This window comes from Syngnathoides biaculeatus, chromosome 12 (genome assembly GCF_019802595.1).
Source record: "Syngnathoides biaculeatus isolate LvHL_M chromosome 12, ASM1980259v1, whole genome shotgun sequence".
Lineage (NCBI taxonomy): Eukaryota > Metazoa > Chordata > Actinopteri > Syngnathiformes > Syngnathidae > Syngnathoides > Syngnathoides biaculeatus.
This window is the reverse complement of record NC_084651.1, coordinates 13215624-13235295: the sequence shown is the minus strand read 5'-3', so window position 1 is coordinate 13235295 and position 19672 is coordinate 13215624. Positions and strand designations below refer to the sequence as shown.

Sequence of the window (19672 nt, the reverse complement as noted above, 5' to 3'; positions counted from 1 at the left end):
GTCTAGATATTCTGAACGGGGAAAGAAATATTTCTCTTTAAAAAATGGTGAGATATAGTTTTTATGTATGAACATACTCCAATAAAAATCAAAATCAAGTTGTCTGGAATTTTATTGAAACACAAGCATGCAAACATGATGAAGGTCTTTATAAATACAAAGGTAACTCAGAAATTTGAGTCCTCATTTTAAGAAGTCATCGTTATTACTTTCACAAGGGACAATGTGGTAATGACCACTGCATAGAATACACAACAATAATAATTAAAAAAATCCCTTGAGAAGTTTGTATAACGTGTTGGTATGAGAGAAAGACAATCGTCTAGGACAAAAAACATTCAAACAGTCCCACAAAAGGATTCAAGGCAAATTCATATTGTCTGCGTTCTCTCCTTATCATAAACCATTTTTTTTAAAGTGCCCAGATTGGTGCCACATTTGAAAATCCCTAAACTTCTCTTAGTACCAAAATGATGTGAAGAGTTACAGCATCAGCAGTGCAATCATAAAGTGTTCACATATCTCAGGATTGAGGAGGAGGCGTTTCCCTTCAAACATATCATCATCATCATCATCATCACGGTAGCGCAGCCGCTAGAGCTGTCAATCAAACTCTTAAAAGGAAGCAAGGCAGACGGCGGTAATCGTCATGGCATAGACAAAAAAGCACTGACGCTTATTTTTCTTGTTGATCCTTCAGCTGGATCTCGTCCCCGCATGAATCCACACCAACATCTCCTGAGAGGTTTTTTCTTTTTTTTTTTGAAAATCTTTGTAGGTAAGATAAGAGCATGAGTGTCTGAGGATTTCAGAAGCGGAATGATTCCCCCTCGGTCATCTTGGTCGGCCCACTGGAGTCAGGGCAGCTCTCCTGCGAGCTACGCAAAAAAATTCCGTCAGCAAACATGACGCATCAGCTTCTTTCAATAGGATTTATAACATGTAGACAATTATGGACTTAACATTTTTGCTGCGTGATTTAGCAGCTTTTCATGCTACCATAGCAAGAACCCCCCCCCCAGAAAAAAAAAAAAAAATCACAGAGCAGCAAATTCAGCTACTTTAAAAATTTGTTTCAAAACCTTAATTCCCTGAATACGTTCCTGAATGTGCTTGTTACTTATAAATAGTTTCCCAACCACAGTTAAATACACACAAATATCCATCCAACCATTTTTTAAATGTCATATCTTCACGAGGGTCGTGAGTGAGCTGGAGCCAATTCCTGCTATTCGCACTCACATTCACACCAAAGGAAAGTTTGGTTATTTATTTATTTATTTATCCGCTGAGACATTCAGAGAAATGAGTGATGCTACTGTTTAATGTAATACATATTCTGCGACCTATGCAGTTATACAGTGATATCATCACAGGGCGGGTGGCAATATCATTTAGGAACTAGTCGGCCAGCCTATGTTATGCTTATTTAGCTTGTCAAGGGCCCCCAACTTAGAGGTCCTGCATGTTCGTGAAACTGCTACGTTGGGATGATGGCCAAAAAACCCACAATAACAAATCCAAATTCCTTACATTAAAAATGAGAGTTTGGCAGGATGAGGATTTAGGGAAGCGCAGCTGCGGTGTCAATACGTACCAGGTGAGCGTGAGGCAGCTGTGGCGGGATAACGGCAGGCTTCGGCTTCACTGGAGGCGTGACGGGTTTTGGTTTTGTGACCTGTGGCAATGCAGATGATTAGGTCAGAACAACAACAAAAAGAAAGACTACATGTGCAAATGTGCAGTGCTTACTGGTTTTGACGTAAGCGGTGGTAAAGGTCTGGACGGAGGTAGTGGCTTAGCCTGGAAGTAACCACAAATCAATATGTGATGAATCACATTATACAGACCAAAGTTTTGGGACTCGACCCTTAATGATTAGCCTTCTCAAGGGTTGGGCTACTATACCCTGGAGTTCCCCCTGACTAATAGGGCAGCAACAGTGTGGGGAAAGCCCTTTTGTGTTCCAGCTTTGTACAAGACCAGGTGATTTTGTTTATTCAGATTTATAAAAAATGTTAACTTCTTAACTCAACATCTCAGAGCAAAAATTTATTAGCACACGCACGGGGACACTCTTCCTAGTGAAACGGTTCAACAAACTTTGGGACACCTGTTTTCTTCATGAACGACCAAAAACACCCACGCTCTAAAATTAGTTTTTCACTTCCAATGCTCTTTATGGACAATTTTGCTCACATTTTACTACATTCCGTCTTATACATCACCTCAGAGTAGACCGGCTTGATCGGAACTGCTGGTGGTTGCAAGAGCGGCTTTAACCCCTAAAAATAAAATAAAAATACTTATGTAGAAACAAAAACATTGAGAATGATAACAATGGCACTTGTGGGGGTTCTGTAGCAACAACTGGATCTTGTTACCTGAGGCTGAGGTACTGTTGGTCCCTTTCTAGGGGGCTGTAGGAGACAAAGAGGTGGAAAGAAAAGGATGATGAGTGTTTCCTTAGACTGACTGCAAAGGATTGACTGTAAGGACTTGGCTCAGTGACTGGAAAGTCCAAGATTCCAGACACTCTGGGTCATTGGGGGCAAAGCTATGGAGACAATTATATCTCCTCAAAATAATTACATTTTGGCTAATATACACCAGAAATATGGATGTACTATATTCCTGCAAGTAGTGGCTGCCATCGGAATCAGTGGGAAGGTACAGTTGGCTTTGGGCTGGCACGCTGGGACATGGAGCCCGGGGATCCCAAAACAGTGGAACGTCCGACATTGAACAATGCCTGGAGTTCAAACCATCATCATGTGTGGTGTCAGACTTCCATTCATTGACAGTCAAAAGGATTAACTCCACAAAAGTGTGTTTTGGTTACGATCTCAGTCATACAGTTGCCCAATAGAATTAACCTTCCTTTAATTAGAACATCAGGTGTCTTCCCAAAGATGTCGTTTCAACTTCGCTTCATTTGATTGTTTTTGTCTGCCGTAGCAATTTTCTACTGATTGGATCATTCCTGACTACATGCAGTGTTGCACTTTAACGAGTTTATTGAACAAACGCTCATGAACCCTTCCCAACAGACTACGTATGAGCCTTCATACAGTATTTCAACCACCGATTCTGTGCGGCCACAGTGACGCTGTGAGGAATGCATAGACATTGATGTCCTTTCACCCTCGTTCCTGTCATATTGTGTTCTGTATTTTTCTTTGCACATTAAGCACAAAAGTCCTGTTCTTGTTTTAATTCCTCCTTTTAAAAAAGACCATTCAAGCATCATTATGTTTTTGAGATTGTAGGGTGAAAACTGCAGCTGGCTACGAGTGTGGAGTGAAGGTGTGGCAACAATGGAAATATGAAATGCCAGGACTACGATTGGCTGGAAACCAGTTGGGGCTGTACCCCGCCTCCTGCTCGAATATGGCTGGGATTGGCTCCAGCACTCCCGCGACCCTTTTGAGGATAAGCAGCTCTGAAAATGGATGGGTGCACGGAGATGCTTGTATTTTAAGGGGACTATCATGTCACCAACATATTGAGAATGAACAAAAATGAAACTTGAACTAGTTCTAGAACTAGAATTCTGAATTGAACTGGTTCATTTTTGGAACAGTGAATGGAACTTTGAAGTGGTCTGTGTTGAAGATTAACTTTCCCAACACTGATAAACATGTAATCCTCTTGGGCATTGTTGCCTGTGGCTTTTCAGACATTTTGAATGGGCAAAAGCAGCGTGATCTAACCTCAGGAGCTGTTCTGTGGGGCTTGAACGTCGCACTCGATTTTCCGACCACGGAGGAGGACACTGGTTTGCACACTTGAGTGGCAGACGATTCCACAAATGTTGGCTGGCTGATGGTCGTGGAGCGAAGATGACTGCTGCCAGAAGCGGCGCCTGATCGAAATAAAGGATTTGTCTGCCCTGAGGTAGATCGGAGGCATCTGTAAAATAAATACACACAGAGATTATGATCAAAAGACACAAGGGCTCATTGATCCACTGAGGCTGAGAGAACTGAATGTCAAACCTCTTAGCAGGTTGCATTTTCTTGCTGCAGCACACCAAGCCGCCGATGAGGAGGACGAAGAATATGAGCAACCCCACAACCAGCGACACAATAAGTCCCAGCCCTCCTCCTGAAAGCACACACAAATCACATTATCAATATCCTTTCACTGCTTGAGGGGAGTGACAGTAAATGTCATTAAGTAACATCATTACTGTTTCCGAAGGGGAATTTCATGAAATGAATCATATCGGCGGTGCCTCTGTTTGATCACAAGAGAACAGTTGTCTGACTCCATGTGGAATACATTCCAAGTAATAAATGTGAGAAAACAAGCCAAAGTCACATGTAATGCATTTGCTCATCAAGCTCACTTACAGTCTTGTACTGTACTGTACAAACACTGGGTATTTTATTTGTACCATTCACTTGACCTTTCTGTCATTGTTCAAGTTCATGCATGATCATACAACAGGATCCGTAGTGTTTTTGGACTGCTACTCTTTCTCCTTTCTGTATCACTTCTATGTATAGAACAGTATATCTATCGAGTCGCGTAGCTTTTCTGAATATATACACTGATTGAAATGACATTGCGAAGTTGTCACACTTTCATTAAAGATGCTGTCTCTGAATAACGTGATTTCGTCTTTAATATTACACCGGGGCCTCTTTGTATTTGTGACTTTTGGGTACAGTAAAATATATATGGTCTTGCAGATGTATTTACATTGACAAAAGAGTATGCATGAGTTAAGGCTTCCTGTAACGTATCCTACGACGGCCTGCAACCAAACAAAAGTTACCGTAATTTCCGGCCTACAAGCCACGACTTTTTTTTTACATGCTTTCAAGCCTGCGGTTTATGCGATGATGCGGCTAATTTGTGCATATTTTTCTAACGCCCGCAAGGAGGCACTCGAGCGGAAAAGGGTAGAATGAGATTGTTGGAATATTGGAAGTGGAGGAGGAAGTGACTTTTACCGGCCTTGTTAGCGCTGCGCTAGCGTTACCGCTGTGCTAGCGTCTTGCTGCTCTGTTACTGGTGTGTCTAAGTGATATTTACCAGTAAGTTTTATTTTGACTGGCCCTGTTAGCATTAGCCCTGCCGTTAGCGTTAACACTAGCGCGGCGCTAGATTAGTGCTAGCTTTAGCAGCGCTAACGCTAGCGTTAAACTCTTTCTGTGTACCGTCTTTCTTTGTAAATATGGGTGATATATATTTCAATGTGGGCACTTACGGCTTTTACACAGCTGGGGCGTATATGTATCAAATTGTATTTCCTTTATAAATGTACTTGGTGAGCCTAGTAACCAGGTGCGCTCTGTAGGCCGGGAATTACGGTATTCTATACATGCAGTCAATACCTTCCGATACTTCCGACTCCAGCACGTCGCAGTAGGGTGGAGCCCAGCCTGGATCGCAGTGACACTTGCTCTGGTGGTTACAAACCTGTTGGCGATAAAAGGTCAATCAATTTGGGATGTTTCAAATGTGGAGTGTATGTGGAGGAGATTTCTCACCCCGTGATTGCTGCATTTGGCGGAGCAGTCTTGGGTTCCATATGCTCTTAAATTTCTGATGTCATGACACTTTTGATTGTAGCATACCTGAAAGAAAGATCACTACATATTTTAGCATGTGTAGTTTCAGGAAGCTGTGATCAAAACTGAGTTTTACCATATTGTTGCCACACTTAGTGCCAGTGGGCACCATGCCCAGGTCTGCTGGGTAGTTGTCTTCGGGGTTCATGGTCGCCTCGTTGCATTGCTCACTTCCAACTTTGTAAAAGGACTTCCTGGATGTTACCGGAAACTCCCATCCTCCCGTGCAGAAAAGTGTCCCGCATGATTGCTCTCTGCAACCAAAAAACACGACGCAATAATTCACTAAATAAAGAATGAAACACTACAACACTAAAATGTGGCTGTGTCAAAACGTACTTGCCAAAACATCGATGCATGAACAGGGTCTTTCTGCAGCCTCCATGCTGGAAGAAACAAGCATCTGCGGCAACTTCAGCATCTATAAGAAAGCCACAAGTTGACTGACCAGTCCTGATATTAGAAAATCAAAGGTATCACAGTAATTCTTTACCAAAGAAAATCATATGATCAAACTACAGACGCACAACCATTTTACATTCACCATACCAAACTTTTTTTTTTTTTTTAATCAATTAAAGAAATCTTACTGGAATGTCCGTCTGGTCACACAAAGGTGTTTTTAACTGCTTTTGAAAGATGTCAGCTGACTCAAACGCAATTTGAGTTTCAATATTTGGAAGCAACGGACTGCAGTTCTGGCACATCTGCCTCTCAGCTCTGGGGTTGGCATCGTGTGTAGACTTTTTGTTTTCTCACTGTGCTTGCGTGGGTTTTCTCCAGTACTAAATCCATGTCTATTGGATTCACTTAAAACTTTAAGTTGCTCTCAGTGCTGAAAGTAGTAGTATCTCTATCTGCCCCGCGATTGGCTCTCGACCAGTCCAGGGTCAACCCCACCTTTCGACCAAAGTCAGCTGGAATAGGCCCCAGCACACCTGTGACCCTAGTGAGGATAAACAGTATAGAATATGGAAGGAAGGGTGGACCGCGAGGCTTTATCGCCTTTTCTTTTTAATCTAGTGTGACGGACAGTATGGAGGCGCCTAACCAGGGAACCAGTACAAGGAGGACAGAATGGGAGGGATAAGGCCGAACCTTCGGAATTTTGACAAAAACCTGTTTAGCGTTCTACCTGGTCCCCAGAGTCTCTTGCAGTGTTGCTGCCGCGACGGACACTGCCCGTTGTAGCAATATCCCTTCCCACGGTTGCACGGCAGGCCGTTCTGAGCGTAGGCGTCGGGCGGACAGGAGGCGGACAGTCCAGTGCAGTGCTCCGCCAAGTCGCAGTTTCCCGTCTTTGGCCGACAGACGCTGCCTGACGCTTTCAGCTGCAAATGGCGATGGACCACAAATCCAATTGAGCACACGCGACCGGCGAGCCTGCGCATGGTCACAACTAGACAACATCACATTGAGTATCACATGAAGAGAGTATATTACGTACTTGGCAGTTGTTGCAGCATTCACCCTCAGCACACTGGGCACCAGCGCTAAATTTGCAGTTTGTGGCGTTGCAACAGGGATTCTTACATTCCTTGGAAGCGAGCATAATATTACTATCCACCTTTGTTTTTTTAGCTTTGGTCATGTAAATGTTTACGTGAGCCCAGCGTACCTCTACGGTTCCACAGTCACACTCCTCTCCAGGCTCCAGGAAGGCATTCCCACATACCGGACCCCCGTAAACGCGACCAGCTGCGGGGGTGTCCAACAGACAAGCCGGGTTAATCTCCTCCAGGAACCTGTTGAGCTGCTGCTGGCTGCAGCTGCTGAACATCTTTGGATAGACAACACTGGGGGAACATTCCAGATGTCCTGACGTTGGCTTTGTATTTGAGAATACAGTAGTCAATTCAGGCTTAATTGGCGCTTAAATTAACTTACCCAACACTCTCTGCCATAATGCAGCCTTTTTTCGATGTGAAAGAGCCACAGATGCAGTTTTCAGTATCATGAGACAAGCCCAAGTTGTGGCCCATCTCGTGGGCAATAGTGGAGGACACTCCTATTGCGTTATTGTTATGATCCTGTGTGCACAGCGAAGGTGTATTAAGAAAAGTGAAACAGAAATACAGCATCATCCAACCACATTCAGGAAAAGATGTAGTTCACACTGCTTTCAAATGTATTTACAGATTGAATAGTCTTGTTTTCCTTCTCCCTGCATTTTGGGGCCAATTGACCACACATAATCCAAAAGAAGGCGAAGCTTCTACAAGATGCGTTAAGAGGAATCTTCATCCACAAGTTATGTAAAGTGAGTGAACTGTGTCAACATACTATTACTTGCTATTCACGTTAACATGGTAGTGTTTTTGTTGTTGTTGTTTTTCTTCTTCTTTTCCTTGCGGCTTGTTCCGTTAGGGGTTGCCACACCATCTTAGCCTATCTTGTGCATCTTCCTCTCTAACACCCACTATCCTTATGTCCTCCATCACAAATTCCATAAACCTTTTCTTTGGTCTTCCCCTCGCTCGTTTGCCTAGCAGGACCATCCTCAGCACCCTTCTACCAATATACTCGCTCTCTCGCCTCTGGAGATGTCCAAACCATTGAAGTCTGCTCTCTCTAACCTTGTCTCCAAAACATTCAATTTTGGCTGTCCCTCTAATGAGCTCATTTCTAATCCTATCCAACCTGCTCACTCCGAGCGAGAACCTCAACATCTTCATTTCTGCCACCTCCAGTTCCACTTCCTGTTGTTTTTTCAGCGCCACCGTCTTTAATCTGTACATCACTCACCACTGTTTTACAAACTTTTTCCTTCATCCTAGCGGAGACTCTTCTGTCACATGTTTGTTGTTGTTTACAGTGATTATTTATCTTTTACGATTGTCTAACAGCGAAATATGATGAATGGTGGAGTGGTTTGATTTTGTTATTTGGTAGGGATGGGATTAGGCATAATCAATACATTTCGGGTGAAATCGATTATTCTCAATTAATCATGTCCTGAAGCATTTACATAAATCGGAGTATACGAATTGGCTGCAACCAGCAAACAAGCTGTTAGATAATTAACAAGTAGTTTGCTGTCTGAAGTAGAACATGTCGTCAGTTAGTGGAAAGTCATACCTCCAATAAGGCACAACTTCTTTGGGGAACGTTTTTCTGATCAATAGAGTCTATATCGGGCTGCACGGTGGATCAGCTGGAAAGTATTGACCTCACAGTTCTGAGGTCCTGGGTTCAATCCCAGACCCACCTGTGTGGAGTTTGGATGTTCTCCCCATGCCTGCATGGGTTTCCTCCCGGCACTCCGGTTTCCTCCCATACCCCAAAAAAATGCATACTTTGGACATTCTAAATTGCGCCTAGGTGTGTTTGTGAGTGCGGCTGTTTGTCTCGATGGGCCCTTGTGAGGATAAGCGGGTAAGAAAATGGATGGATAAATTGTATATTAGTTATACTGTACACAGGGTGAGGTGCAGGCTATCCAAGCTGACTTTAGTAAACTGGATTGCTCGCCAGCCAATCGTAGGGCAGATACAGTCACCCATTTACACTGAGAGCCACTCTGATGAACGTTCATTGAACCGAACATATTTTGGAATCTGAGTGGAAGTTGGAGTACCCATAGAAAATGCAATCAAGCATGAGGAGACCGTGCGTTCTCCACACAGGGAGATCGGACGGAGCATTCAGAACTAGAAGTGATGTGCTACCCTTTACTCGATTATAGTCCTGATCATTAATTTATCCAATTAAGATGTTTAAGACGTTTTGTCCAATGACCATTCCTGATGTAACTGTGGATCGTATGATGATTGCGGACGGAAAACCCACCTCGTTGACTGCTCCCGAGCTCGAGGTGCACATTGCATTTGTGTTGGCGAGCCCAACTGTGGTTCCTTCGAAATCCAAGCCTCTGAACAATAAAAATTGAACCTTTTTCACTTCCTAGTCAGAGAAGATGAAAGCCTCATCATGTGAGCCAAAAAACACGTCTGAGTCTTACGTGATGAATTGCGCGTTGTCATGCTTGGTCCTCGGCAGGAGATTCCGCTGGCGCCACTCGAGGAAGCGGCTCAGCGTTTGCTCGGGATAGGAGCTGACCTCTATTTGATCTTTGTACGACCAGATATCGAGACCTACCAACATCACACGAACGCCCACGGGACGATACAGCTGGAACACAACAACAGATGGCACGTTTTGCTAAATCAAAGGGAAAGCAAATAAGATGGATGCCTTACATACAGTGTGTGGAGAATAATTCAAAAGCTGGTCAGACATGACCCTCCAAACCACAGAAGCAAGGCTACACAAGGGCTGTAATACTGTCAGACCACCACTGTTGGGTCTGGAGTCTGATGATTCACAGACGTTGGCCCATGTCGCAGCGAGTATGCGAACAGCAAAATGTGAGATGTGTGAAACTCGTCTGCTCAGGCGCTAAGATTCACAGTTGAAGTGACAAAACTTCTTTTTTTAATCGCTTGTACGGAACAGACCGTATCGGCACACTTTTTGTGTCCTGAATTTCTGCTTCCCAGACGCAAAGGAAACGTCATGCCTGCACAGGAAATGTTTCCAGACCACATTAAAAAAAAAAAGTCTACAGTGGTGGGAATTTTAGTATGAACAAGTTTTGGCTGTGAGAGGGACGTGCGCGTACCTTGTCAACGTGGTTTGCTATTTCAAGCACTCTGGCCTCCACTGTCCTTTTATTTCCAAACTTCTTGTACTGGAAGAAAAACATTTACATCGGTACAATTTACTGATATGGGAGTGTGGAATGTTGATCAAAACACAAAGTGCTATTGATACGAGATGAATAATCAAACCTCTGTATTGTCGACCACAACAGCCAGCTCCACTGTTCGTTGTGTTCTTCCTCTGTCTTTAGTCTGGCCTCTGCTTCTCTGTGCAAGTTGGAAATTTTATTTGAAGAACAGGAAAAAAAACATTAGGTTACATCCTGTGGGATGTCTGCAATCGAAGTCTTGTCGTAAAACAATTTCACTAAACCATGTATTTGAAGTTTGCCGGTGTACTTGGGTTAATTCCCGCTTTGACAACTTCAAAGTATGATGGCCATATGGACATTTTTTAATGGAAGATGTACAGTGTCAATATTTCCATCTCTCTGAAGTTAATGACGTTCACTTTTTATTGGCACTGCCATTAGCAAAAGATTTATTATTGCTCGTTATTATGAAGAGAATTATGACAATTATGTGGAAGAGATGGATCATGTCTGGAGGTAAAATGAAGGCTACACCAGCAAAGTTGCTGTTGATAGTCTGAATGGGTTTGCTGTGTCTAAAGAATGTCAGTTATGGGGTGTTGAGCTCCATTCACACTGGGGCACAACTCCCCTGGGACGCATAATTCTGCTTAACACAACTTTGAGGAGGCTGTATATCATCTCTAAGGACTTGGGCTTTAAAACGAAAGTCCCACTGCATACAAAATTTTAGAATGGGTGTTGGAGAGCCGCGAGTCTGCTTCACGGATACTGTCGAGGCGCCCTTGAGCAAGGCTGCCCCAGCTCAAATTGTGCGGCACTGGGTTTCATGCCCCCTTTTACTCTGACATTTCTATTTGCTGATCTGCAAGTGTCTTATTGGGTCAATTATGTGCGGTGTGCAAAGTTATATATAAATAGTGTAAGCATAAATATCAATGATAAATAACATCTGAATGCAAACGGGGGCTGAGAGGAAGCGCTATTCTTCTATCCCGTTAAAAAGATATAAAAAAAAAAAACAACTTATAGTCTATATGAGTACATTAAGCGATTTGTCGGTCCATCAGTAGATTTATACAAATGTTCAAGTCACCCAGTACTAACATCCATCCATCCATTTTCTTAGCCACTTATCCTCAATAGGATCGCGGAGAGTGCTGGAGCCTATCCCAGCTGTCAACGAGCAGGAGGCAGGGCACACCCCAATTTGGTTGCCAGCCAATTGCAGGGCACATTGAGACAAACAGCCCCACTCACAATCACACCTTGGGGCAATTTAGAGTGTCCAATTAATGTTGCATGATTTTGGTGATGTGGGTGGAAACCGGAGTGCCCGGAGGAAACCCACGCAGGCACGGGAAGAACATGCAAAGTCCACACATGCGGGTCCGGGATTGAACCCGGGACCTCAGAACTGTGAGGCCAACGCTTTACCAGCTGAGCCACCGTGCCGCCCCTGGTAATAACAGCCATTGAAAAAAATGTTTTACCTATTTTTTAAATTCCTTGTTAAACAGATAATTCAGTTTAAAATGGCTCCTGCTCATAATCATCATCATAATAATAATCCAACGATTAGACCAATCCGGTGTACATATTCTCTGTGAACGTTTAATGCCGTGCACGTCTTTACCAGACTGCTGAGCTGGAAAAGTCCAGATTGACGAGCGCCATGATCATAGTACATGGTTGTGTTTCCATGGGAACAGGAGCTCCTTTTCCTCCTCAGGTGTTTGTAGTTGTAGACTGCATGAAGACCCTCATCGCTGCGAACCCGAGGACCGTCGTCAGCCTGCTGTGAGGTCAGGGGCTCTATCAGGTACGTCTGATCCTGGAGGCGGACAAACCCCCTGTAAGGAAAATAAAAGGAACTTGAGAGAAGCTACAGAGATGAGTATTGTTCTATTATAAGAATATGTGTAATATTAAGCGAAAACAGGTGAAAACGGGTTAAGGTTACGACTGAGACATCGGGTTCTCAGACAGTGAACACAACCTAATCTAATGCTGAAAATGGCTCCAGTGGAGTCCAAGTTGGAATGGACATGAGTCACGGTGGGCAGTCACAAGCCACAACGACTTTTAAGTGAACTTGGTATGCCAAGCTAAGGCAACAATAAATTGTTTGGAATCACTTTAGCAGGATGGGGTCCGGAAGGGGGGGAAGAGACTCACTTTAATCCTGAGCACAACTCCACACTGGCAGAGGAGTCGTCCACTCCCAGCACACGCCCGTGGTAGTAGCAGTGATTCTGAACATCAGAAAAGGACAGATTTGAAGACAAGTTACACTTTATGAGTCATGCTCAGGGGGAAATGATAAATCAAGAACATACATTAACATTAGTAATCAACTTCCTGGATGCGATGTCAGCGTTTGAGGAAGGAACTGCGTCAGAAAGCAAAGTGCCCGGCTCACACGTCAAATCACGGTGATATAATTTGGGTGGAAATGAAACAAATGTTACAAAAGCACAAAGCGTATGGGCATGAGGCCACAGGATGTCCTGTGCTTAATAAATACATGCCACAATCTCCTGTGATGAAAACACTACATTAGACGTCATATGGACAAAAACGATCTGGACGCTTTGTCAAGTTGATTAATTCATTAATTAATTTCCATCCAGTACTAGACATGACAAGTCGTTCTCAACTTCTATCCGTTCACTTTCTATCAGGTTCATCCTTGTCATGGTCGCAGATGAGCTTCAGCCTATCGTGGCTGACTTTTCAATCGCAGAGCTCTTATGGAAAATAAAAAAAAAAACAGTTACATTCACACCTATGGACAATTTAGAATCTCCAGTTCCATTATACTGTATAAAATGCATGTTTTTTGGAGTGCAGGGTGAAGCCATTTTACACGGAGAAAACCCACAAAAGAACAGGAAGATGGAAAAACCACACAATAAGACCAGTCAAGATTCAAAATTGGCAAAACCTCAGAGACAGGCCTGCTAACCACAAGGCTATTGTTCTTTTTGAAAATCGGAAGTCAAAGAAACTTCTAATCTTGTCGTAATTTGACTTTCATCTAAATTTTTTTCACCCTACATACAACGCTATCCTCTGTAATGAACATTACTCATCTAATTACTGTAAGTAAGAGCGTGCGTTTCTGAAGGCTATTTTTGACGGAAAAACTAAATATTTGCTCTGTCTGACTTCTGTAAAAGTGGGTCACCACTTATTGGCCATGGGAAAAGGAAGACCATTTGGGAATCTCAGGATTATAGACCCCTTAGTCATATACAGTACTGTAAATTCCTTATCTTATCCAGACATTTTGGACAATGCTGTGATTCACACAAAGCAAGGCCCATAGATGCATTCTCACACGGGTCCCACCTCACACGTGAACAAACGGACATAAGGACACTCACCAAAATCGTGTTGAAGGTCTGTCTCCATGAGTTTAATGTGATATCTTTATTCAATATCTTCCATTTCCATCTTTTGTTTGAATTATGTCACACATTTGTTGGTCCCTGAGTGTGTACGTTTGTTATATATATATATATATATATATCCATCCATCCATTTCCTTAGCCGCTTATCCTCACTGTATATACTCATCCCAAAGAGATAATAAAACGTTTCGCCACCCCTGTTCCACACTGATACATTTCCTTCCTTTCGGGTGTACCGCGGTTTAAAAATTCAAACTACATAGCCCTCATAAAAGCCACACATACCTCAAGCGCAGGTGTTGATGTAAGTTGAGCGCCTTCCTTGGAATAATGTGTCACAGTGAAGGTTTTCCCAATAAGTTCCCTGAAATGATCAGTTTGGGTGAAAGATGAGCAAATGTACAAAAATGTACAAGAACAAACATGAACCCAACTTACTTATTTCTCTCGAGGTGCAATGTGTAATTTTGTCCCGCAATCTTCACAGAGTATCGCAGTACATCGGGGTACTTTTACACAACATACACACAACATTGTAAGTACATGAGTGGTTATTTCAGAGATTAATACATGCTTGCGGAGTAGTGTGGCACACTTACCTGATGGGTGTCAACATCAGGAATATGAGATGAATTCTTCAGCTTCTGAGGTGTCACTATTTGATACTTCATCACATGAGGTAGAGTCCACACGGTCCCTGCAAATATGAATATCCTAATGAGCCAACAAATAAAGAATGGAAGAAATACAATAGAGAACCTGAGAAAGAAAGAAGAGGGGAAGAGAAATAAATACCCCACGCGGAGAAGAAAATCCATATGAAATATCCAAAATGGGTCATGTTGCTTGGAAGGACTCAGTCATTGTGAGCTGGAACGCTCTGAGAAAATACTGCCGAGGATTAGCATCTCTCCGCCCCTCTGTGTTGTAATTTCCTCAAACTGACGCTCTGACTTTTACAGATCACAAGAGAATTAAAAAAAAATAAAAATTAAACTCTTCTCGTGCAAGATCCGTTTAGTATTTATTGTGTAGGTCAAAATCGGGGCGAATATCTTGTTTTCTACAAACTTCACAAATTCACTGAAACCAAAGCGTTGTAAATTAAAAAAAAATTTACAATGAGTGATCAGTTGAAAATAAAATAGATGGTGTAAGAAACAGATACACCTGCATTTTAACATCAATGGGGTGTCAAATAAAAAAAATAACCACTCAATTAATCGGCCAAAGTTTCTAAATACTAACTTTGTTTCCATCTGCTGGCCATCTTGTCAAACAGCATAAACGTGAACTCGAACATGTAAATACAATTCTTTCCGTATTTATCACCCTATCACTATCAATAGTATCAATAAAACTAAGTAAACCAGTAGCCATAACTTGGGGCAAAAAAAAAAAAAAGTTCCAAAACAAGTCTGTTTCTGAAGTACGGAGCCCTACGGAGCCCCTAAAGCGACATTGGGGGGGAAAAAAACCTTGTTCTCCGTACAGAAGCGTTGAAAGTACTGATAAAAAAAAAAAAAAAAGACTGGATGGCTACTAAAACTGAAGTCGCCATCCGCCATCTTGATACTCCCAAAACAACCATGTTGACCGGTGCAGCGACAGCGATTATTTCCGTTAATCGGCCATTTATTGGCTGTGACAAAACATTCCACAGGTAAATTAGAAAGATTTACTTTGACACGGTTAAAGTTTGTTTGTAAAGGTTTGTTTTTTAATGTATTATTTTCTGATGAGTTTAATTCACTTGAACAAAGTTTTGTTTGTGGTTGTTGTTGTTCACTGTTCACTCTCTGCTTCACCTTTATAGGCCGACGGTTTTTCACAAAAAAGCGATATAAATATTTTTCCAAACGTCATCAGTGGATAAGCAAGAAAACACATTGTCTGTAAAAATTTTGATCAATTTCATAAGACAGAACTCTTCAAATTGAATTTGATTTTAAATTTTTCAATATTTGTCTGATATAGGACGTCGCAGAGACAACAAATGAACAATGCATTTACCATGTATTTCCCAATCGCTAGTATTTCCAAAAATATATCTAAGGTTTGACTTAAAATTTAATGTTTTTATGAAAAAAAAGCTTTTTTTTTTTTTTTGCTATGTTATGATGATAGTGCTTCACACCATATTTTGGGAAAAGTTAACATGTCACAAAAATCGGGCCCTAGGTAATTTGCAACGTTTCTTGGTAGTCTTTCCTTTGCACTTAGCCTTTTTTGCCTTACATAGTCGAAATAAAAATCCTTCATGTTACCAAAACTGAAAAAATGTCAAGCTCACACGACCAGTATTAATCCTACATGCCAAACTTTGAGGAAAAACCTGGTCATAATCCAAACCGTAAACCTTGTCCTCCACGTTTTGGGAATACGAGGATGGCGGCCAACTGGCTTCAACCAGTCGATGTGTATGCGCCATCCAGTTTTAGTTTAAAATTTATTTATATCAGTGGGTGAATGCGTGTGACGTCATCATTAAGCGACACGGGAATTGCAACCAAAACAGTAAACAGCACTGAGACGTTTGCGACTGCCGTTGAGAAACAGCAATGTTACAGCCAGAAAGCGCTCAGATTACGTTAGATGTTTCAGAAAAGCGCAACTATGAACATTACACGTCACAACTTTCACAGGAGGAAAATCCGTTTAACTTCAGCCCTCAGCTCATTTACCTTCACAAGGATCACGAGCTGTTTGAGGTAAACACAGCCTAAACGACTTGTGATATGTGCTCGTTTCTCACAGTGGACATGCTGTGTTTTTAGGATGGAGACGTTGAGAGACACATGTACCTTCAAGACCTTTATATTTCAGAGGCTGACGACGACAAACAAACGCCCAGGTGGGACAGTTGGACATTTGAATGCATCGTTACAGCGAGTAGCTAGCCTGCTTGCTCAGTGGTCAGTCTTTACGAGTTTGCCTTTTAATCAGTGGTGGCAAAAGTCATCACATTGTGGACACAAGTAGATTGAAGTACATACAGTATGTAGAAAAAAAAGACCGGCGAACGTGAAAATGTAGTCGGGATTCAAGTCCTGCAATCCCTCTTTTTTATGACTTCCTACAGTGCACAACAACCAAACAAAAAAAATGGACGTGTTATCAAAACCTATATGTCCAATTGATGCTGTATGTTTTTGGGATGTGGGAGGAAACCGGACTGCCCAGAGTTAACCCACGCAGGCACGGGGAGAACAGGCAAACTCCACACAGGCGGGTCACGGATTGAACCTCAGAACTGTGAGGCCAACGCTTTACCTGCTGATCCACTGTGCTGCCTGATGGAATAATTGATTCTAAAATTATTTATTAGCCTCAGCACGAGTAAGGAGTAGAAAGTGCAGACATTTGTTTTCAAATATAGTCAAGATAGTAAAAAAAATTACCCAATTACTCCTAGGGATACCTGAAAATGTACTCTCTAACAAAGTATTTGTACTCCTTTACATCTTATTAACAGCCACCCGTTTTTTGTAGAATATCTAAATTTCCAGGGGCTCAAAATGTCAAGAATTTGTCTTGTTCTCTTCCTCCAGTGCGTCAGAGTTTGCCTGTCACATCTCCGGCTGCAACGTGGTCCACAGCACTTTAGAGGAGTATGAGCACCACTACAATTCCTTACACAGAAACGTGTGCTCCATATGCCGACGCTCACTGCCCACTGCTCGTCTCCTGGACGTCCACATTCAGGAGTGGCACGACTCAGTCTTCATGGTTCTGGCGCAGCGGCAAGACATGGTAGGAAATACATGAAAACACGGTTCCCTGATGTAGGAATCCCATCGTACCTGTAATGTTTTGACTCTCGCCTCATCAAGCGACAAAAAATAAATAAATGTTGCCGTGCTTTACAGTACCAGTGTTTGGTGGAGGGCTGTGAACACAAATTCAGGACGAGCACACTCAGGAAGGACCACCTGGTACGAAGTCACAAGTACCCCCCAGACTTCAGATTTGACAAACCAAAAAAAGAGAAAGGGTGAGGCTGCACTTACTTCATATGTACGATAGATGGCAGCAACGTTCTCTGTGTATCTTTATGTTATGTCACTTGTTTTTGCATAACCCTAGGACTGTGTATTTATTTTGCTGTTTTATTTCACATTATTAATATTATATCCAGAGGTGGATTGAGTAATCACCAATTTAACCCTCTCCGGACCAAAATAAAATTTTGCAGAGAGAAAGATCTGATACTTTCAGAAAATGATACTCTGGACTTTAAATTTTCGATTATATTAAACCTGTTGCAAATTTGCAACCCTTGCCCGGAAAGTTAAATATCGTTATACACTATGAATCAAGTAAAAGTAAAACATAGTTCTCCAAATAATCATTTGTAAATAATTGTTTAGTGAAAAAATATACTCAAATACTGAGTATCTGGTGAGTGATATCTGAACATATCCATTTTAATTAAAGTATGAGCGCTTAGTCGACAAATACATAACAGTGGGGTGTGCAATGTCAGATATTGAGTGTATTAAATAGATGTTACGCTGTTGGAAATTATTATCAGTCAAACCCCTCCATTTTCATTTATTTATTTCAAGGGCAAGCAGGCAATCAACAAAATTATGAGAACGTGCTGACAGGGTGGCCATGTTTGGGTAATGTTAGCAGTCAATGTTCATAATGTCTCTGAGGACATGAGAGGGCTTCTTTATGACGCCGCATCCCATAATGAGAGGCTGGACAGCAATTTCTAGGGGCACGTGGGTAAATGTGCACTGTGATTATGAGAATAGAGAATGTACATGATCACAATGACTCACTCTTTCCAAGAACTGGATGGATGGCGGCAATAATATAGAATAGAAAAATGGATGATTTAGTGTCATTGAAGCGCTTACCGTATCAAGCACCGTGCGGGACAAGTCGAAATCACGTACCGATGGGAAAAAAATGGTTGCAAATGATGGAAACACATTTTAAGGGGTTTATCGTTGTAATTGAATGTGTGCAAATGTTTGGCCACTTATAACAAGACCGCCGTTTGATTATTCTGCTCCATTTTAATCATGACGGAGCAATTTGGATGATGACAGTGAAGACGCTTATAACTACATTGACCCAGCTATTCTTTCCTTATTGTTTCGACCATGCTTTACATAAATTAATCACTTTGAAAATTTTGCAAATAGATTGGACGACCAATAAGAGATACCGTAGATCAAAATAAAAGTAGTGAGCAAAATGTAGCTCATTGTAACAAAAAAAGTAACGTTTGTTTTTAATGATAATATTCCGTTTAAATTAAAATGTATGTTGCTACCTAAGATTTCAAAGTATCATTTTGCCACTTGTCATCCTTTCGTTTTGACTTTATCATTTTAAATGACTTTGAATAGCTTATTCTGCTAAAATTATTGACTTTTTTTTTTGTTAGACCTCGAGAAACAAAGCAGCAGCTGCTGATGGACACAGCGATGGAAGTAGTGGACAACGCGAGTGAGGTTCTTTGTGAAGAGCATCCCAAACGGGCAGATCAGGAGGAATCCATGGAGATGGCCACGACAGAGACCCACTTGACCGAAAAAGGCGCCTCGCGTGCGGACCGAGCAGCAGGTCACAACTCAAATGACCAGCATCTGAAATCACGATTTTCCAACAGGTTAGTCAGGCTTCATTTCGGTCATTTTGTAACGTTTGAATTCTGCACAGATATTCCTATTGTAAGTCGGACAATCCCACTTTGTTTTATTTCTTGTAGGGTTCCTTCTAATGTGTGCTTTGGTCACGGCTCCATCCGAAGCTTCAGAGGTCATAAAGGAAGGAGGAAATGAAACCGCTTTAAAAATCGCAAATATATGCTCACTTTTGCCTTTTAAGTTTATATAACAATAAATAAACTATTCCTCTTTCACATCATTTGTTAAGACAGTCCTTTATGTGAAATATAATACACAGTACTTGTGGTTTAAAATCTGACAAATGAAAACAAGGAATAAACAAACCTCAGCATA

General features: G+C 41.9%; 2 protein-coding genes across 4 annotated transcripts; one reads left to right on the top strand and one right to left on the bottom strand.

The window, feature by feature from the left end:
- Positions 1–94: 94 nt before the first annotated feature.
- adam8a (ADAM metallopeptidase domain 8a) lies at positions 95–16106 on the bottom strand. 3 transcript variants are annotated; one of them, XM_061837064.1, is made up of 25 exons: positions 16044–16106; positions 14487–14644; positions 14291–14388; positions 14130–14200; positions 13977–14055; positions 12454–12530; positions 11912–12128; positions 10373–10450; positions 10204–10272; positions 9544–9713; positions 9372–9453; positions 7470–7612; positions 7201–7378; positions 7030–7119; positions 6718–6913; positions 5922–6003; positions 5659–5836; positions 5502–5588; positions 5346–5430; positions 3999–4107; positions 3714–3912; positions 2385–2420; positions 2229–2285; positions 1753–1803; positions 95–1678 (listed from the first exon to the last, which is right to left on the bottom strand). In XM_061837064.1, exons 2-25 carry the CDS (start codon positions 14530–14532, stop codon positions 1565–1567), a joined length of 2592 nt encoding a protein of 863 aa, XP_061693048.1. In that variant the 5' UTR covers positions 14533–14644; positions 16044–16106; the 3' UTR covers positions 95–1564. The 3 variants fall into 3 exon arrangements, with proteins under 3 accessions (XP_061693048.1, XP_061693047.1, XP_061693049.1); XM_061837063.1 differs by lacking the exon at positions 16044–16106 and adding an exon at positions 14940–15289; XM_061837065.1 differs by lacking the exon at positions 16044–16106 and adding an exon at positions 14940–15289 and having other exon boundaries at positions 14487–14571.
- An 82-nt stretch (positions 16107–16188) lies between these two features.
- On the top strand, positions 16189–19572 carry znf511 (zinc finger protein 511). The gene is made up of 6 exons (XM_061837067.1): positions 16189–16402; positions 16469–16545; positions 17243–17444; positions 17561–17685; positions 19096–19320; positions 19420–19572. The coding sequence occupies exons 1-6, from the start codon at positions 16253–16255 to the stop codon at positions 19490–19492; spliced, it is 852 nt and encodes a 283-aa protein (XP_061693051.1). The 5' UTR covers positions 16189–16252; the 3' UTR covers positions 19493–19572.
- The last annotated feature ends 100 nt before the right edge of the window (positions 19573–19672 follow it).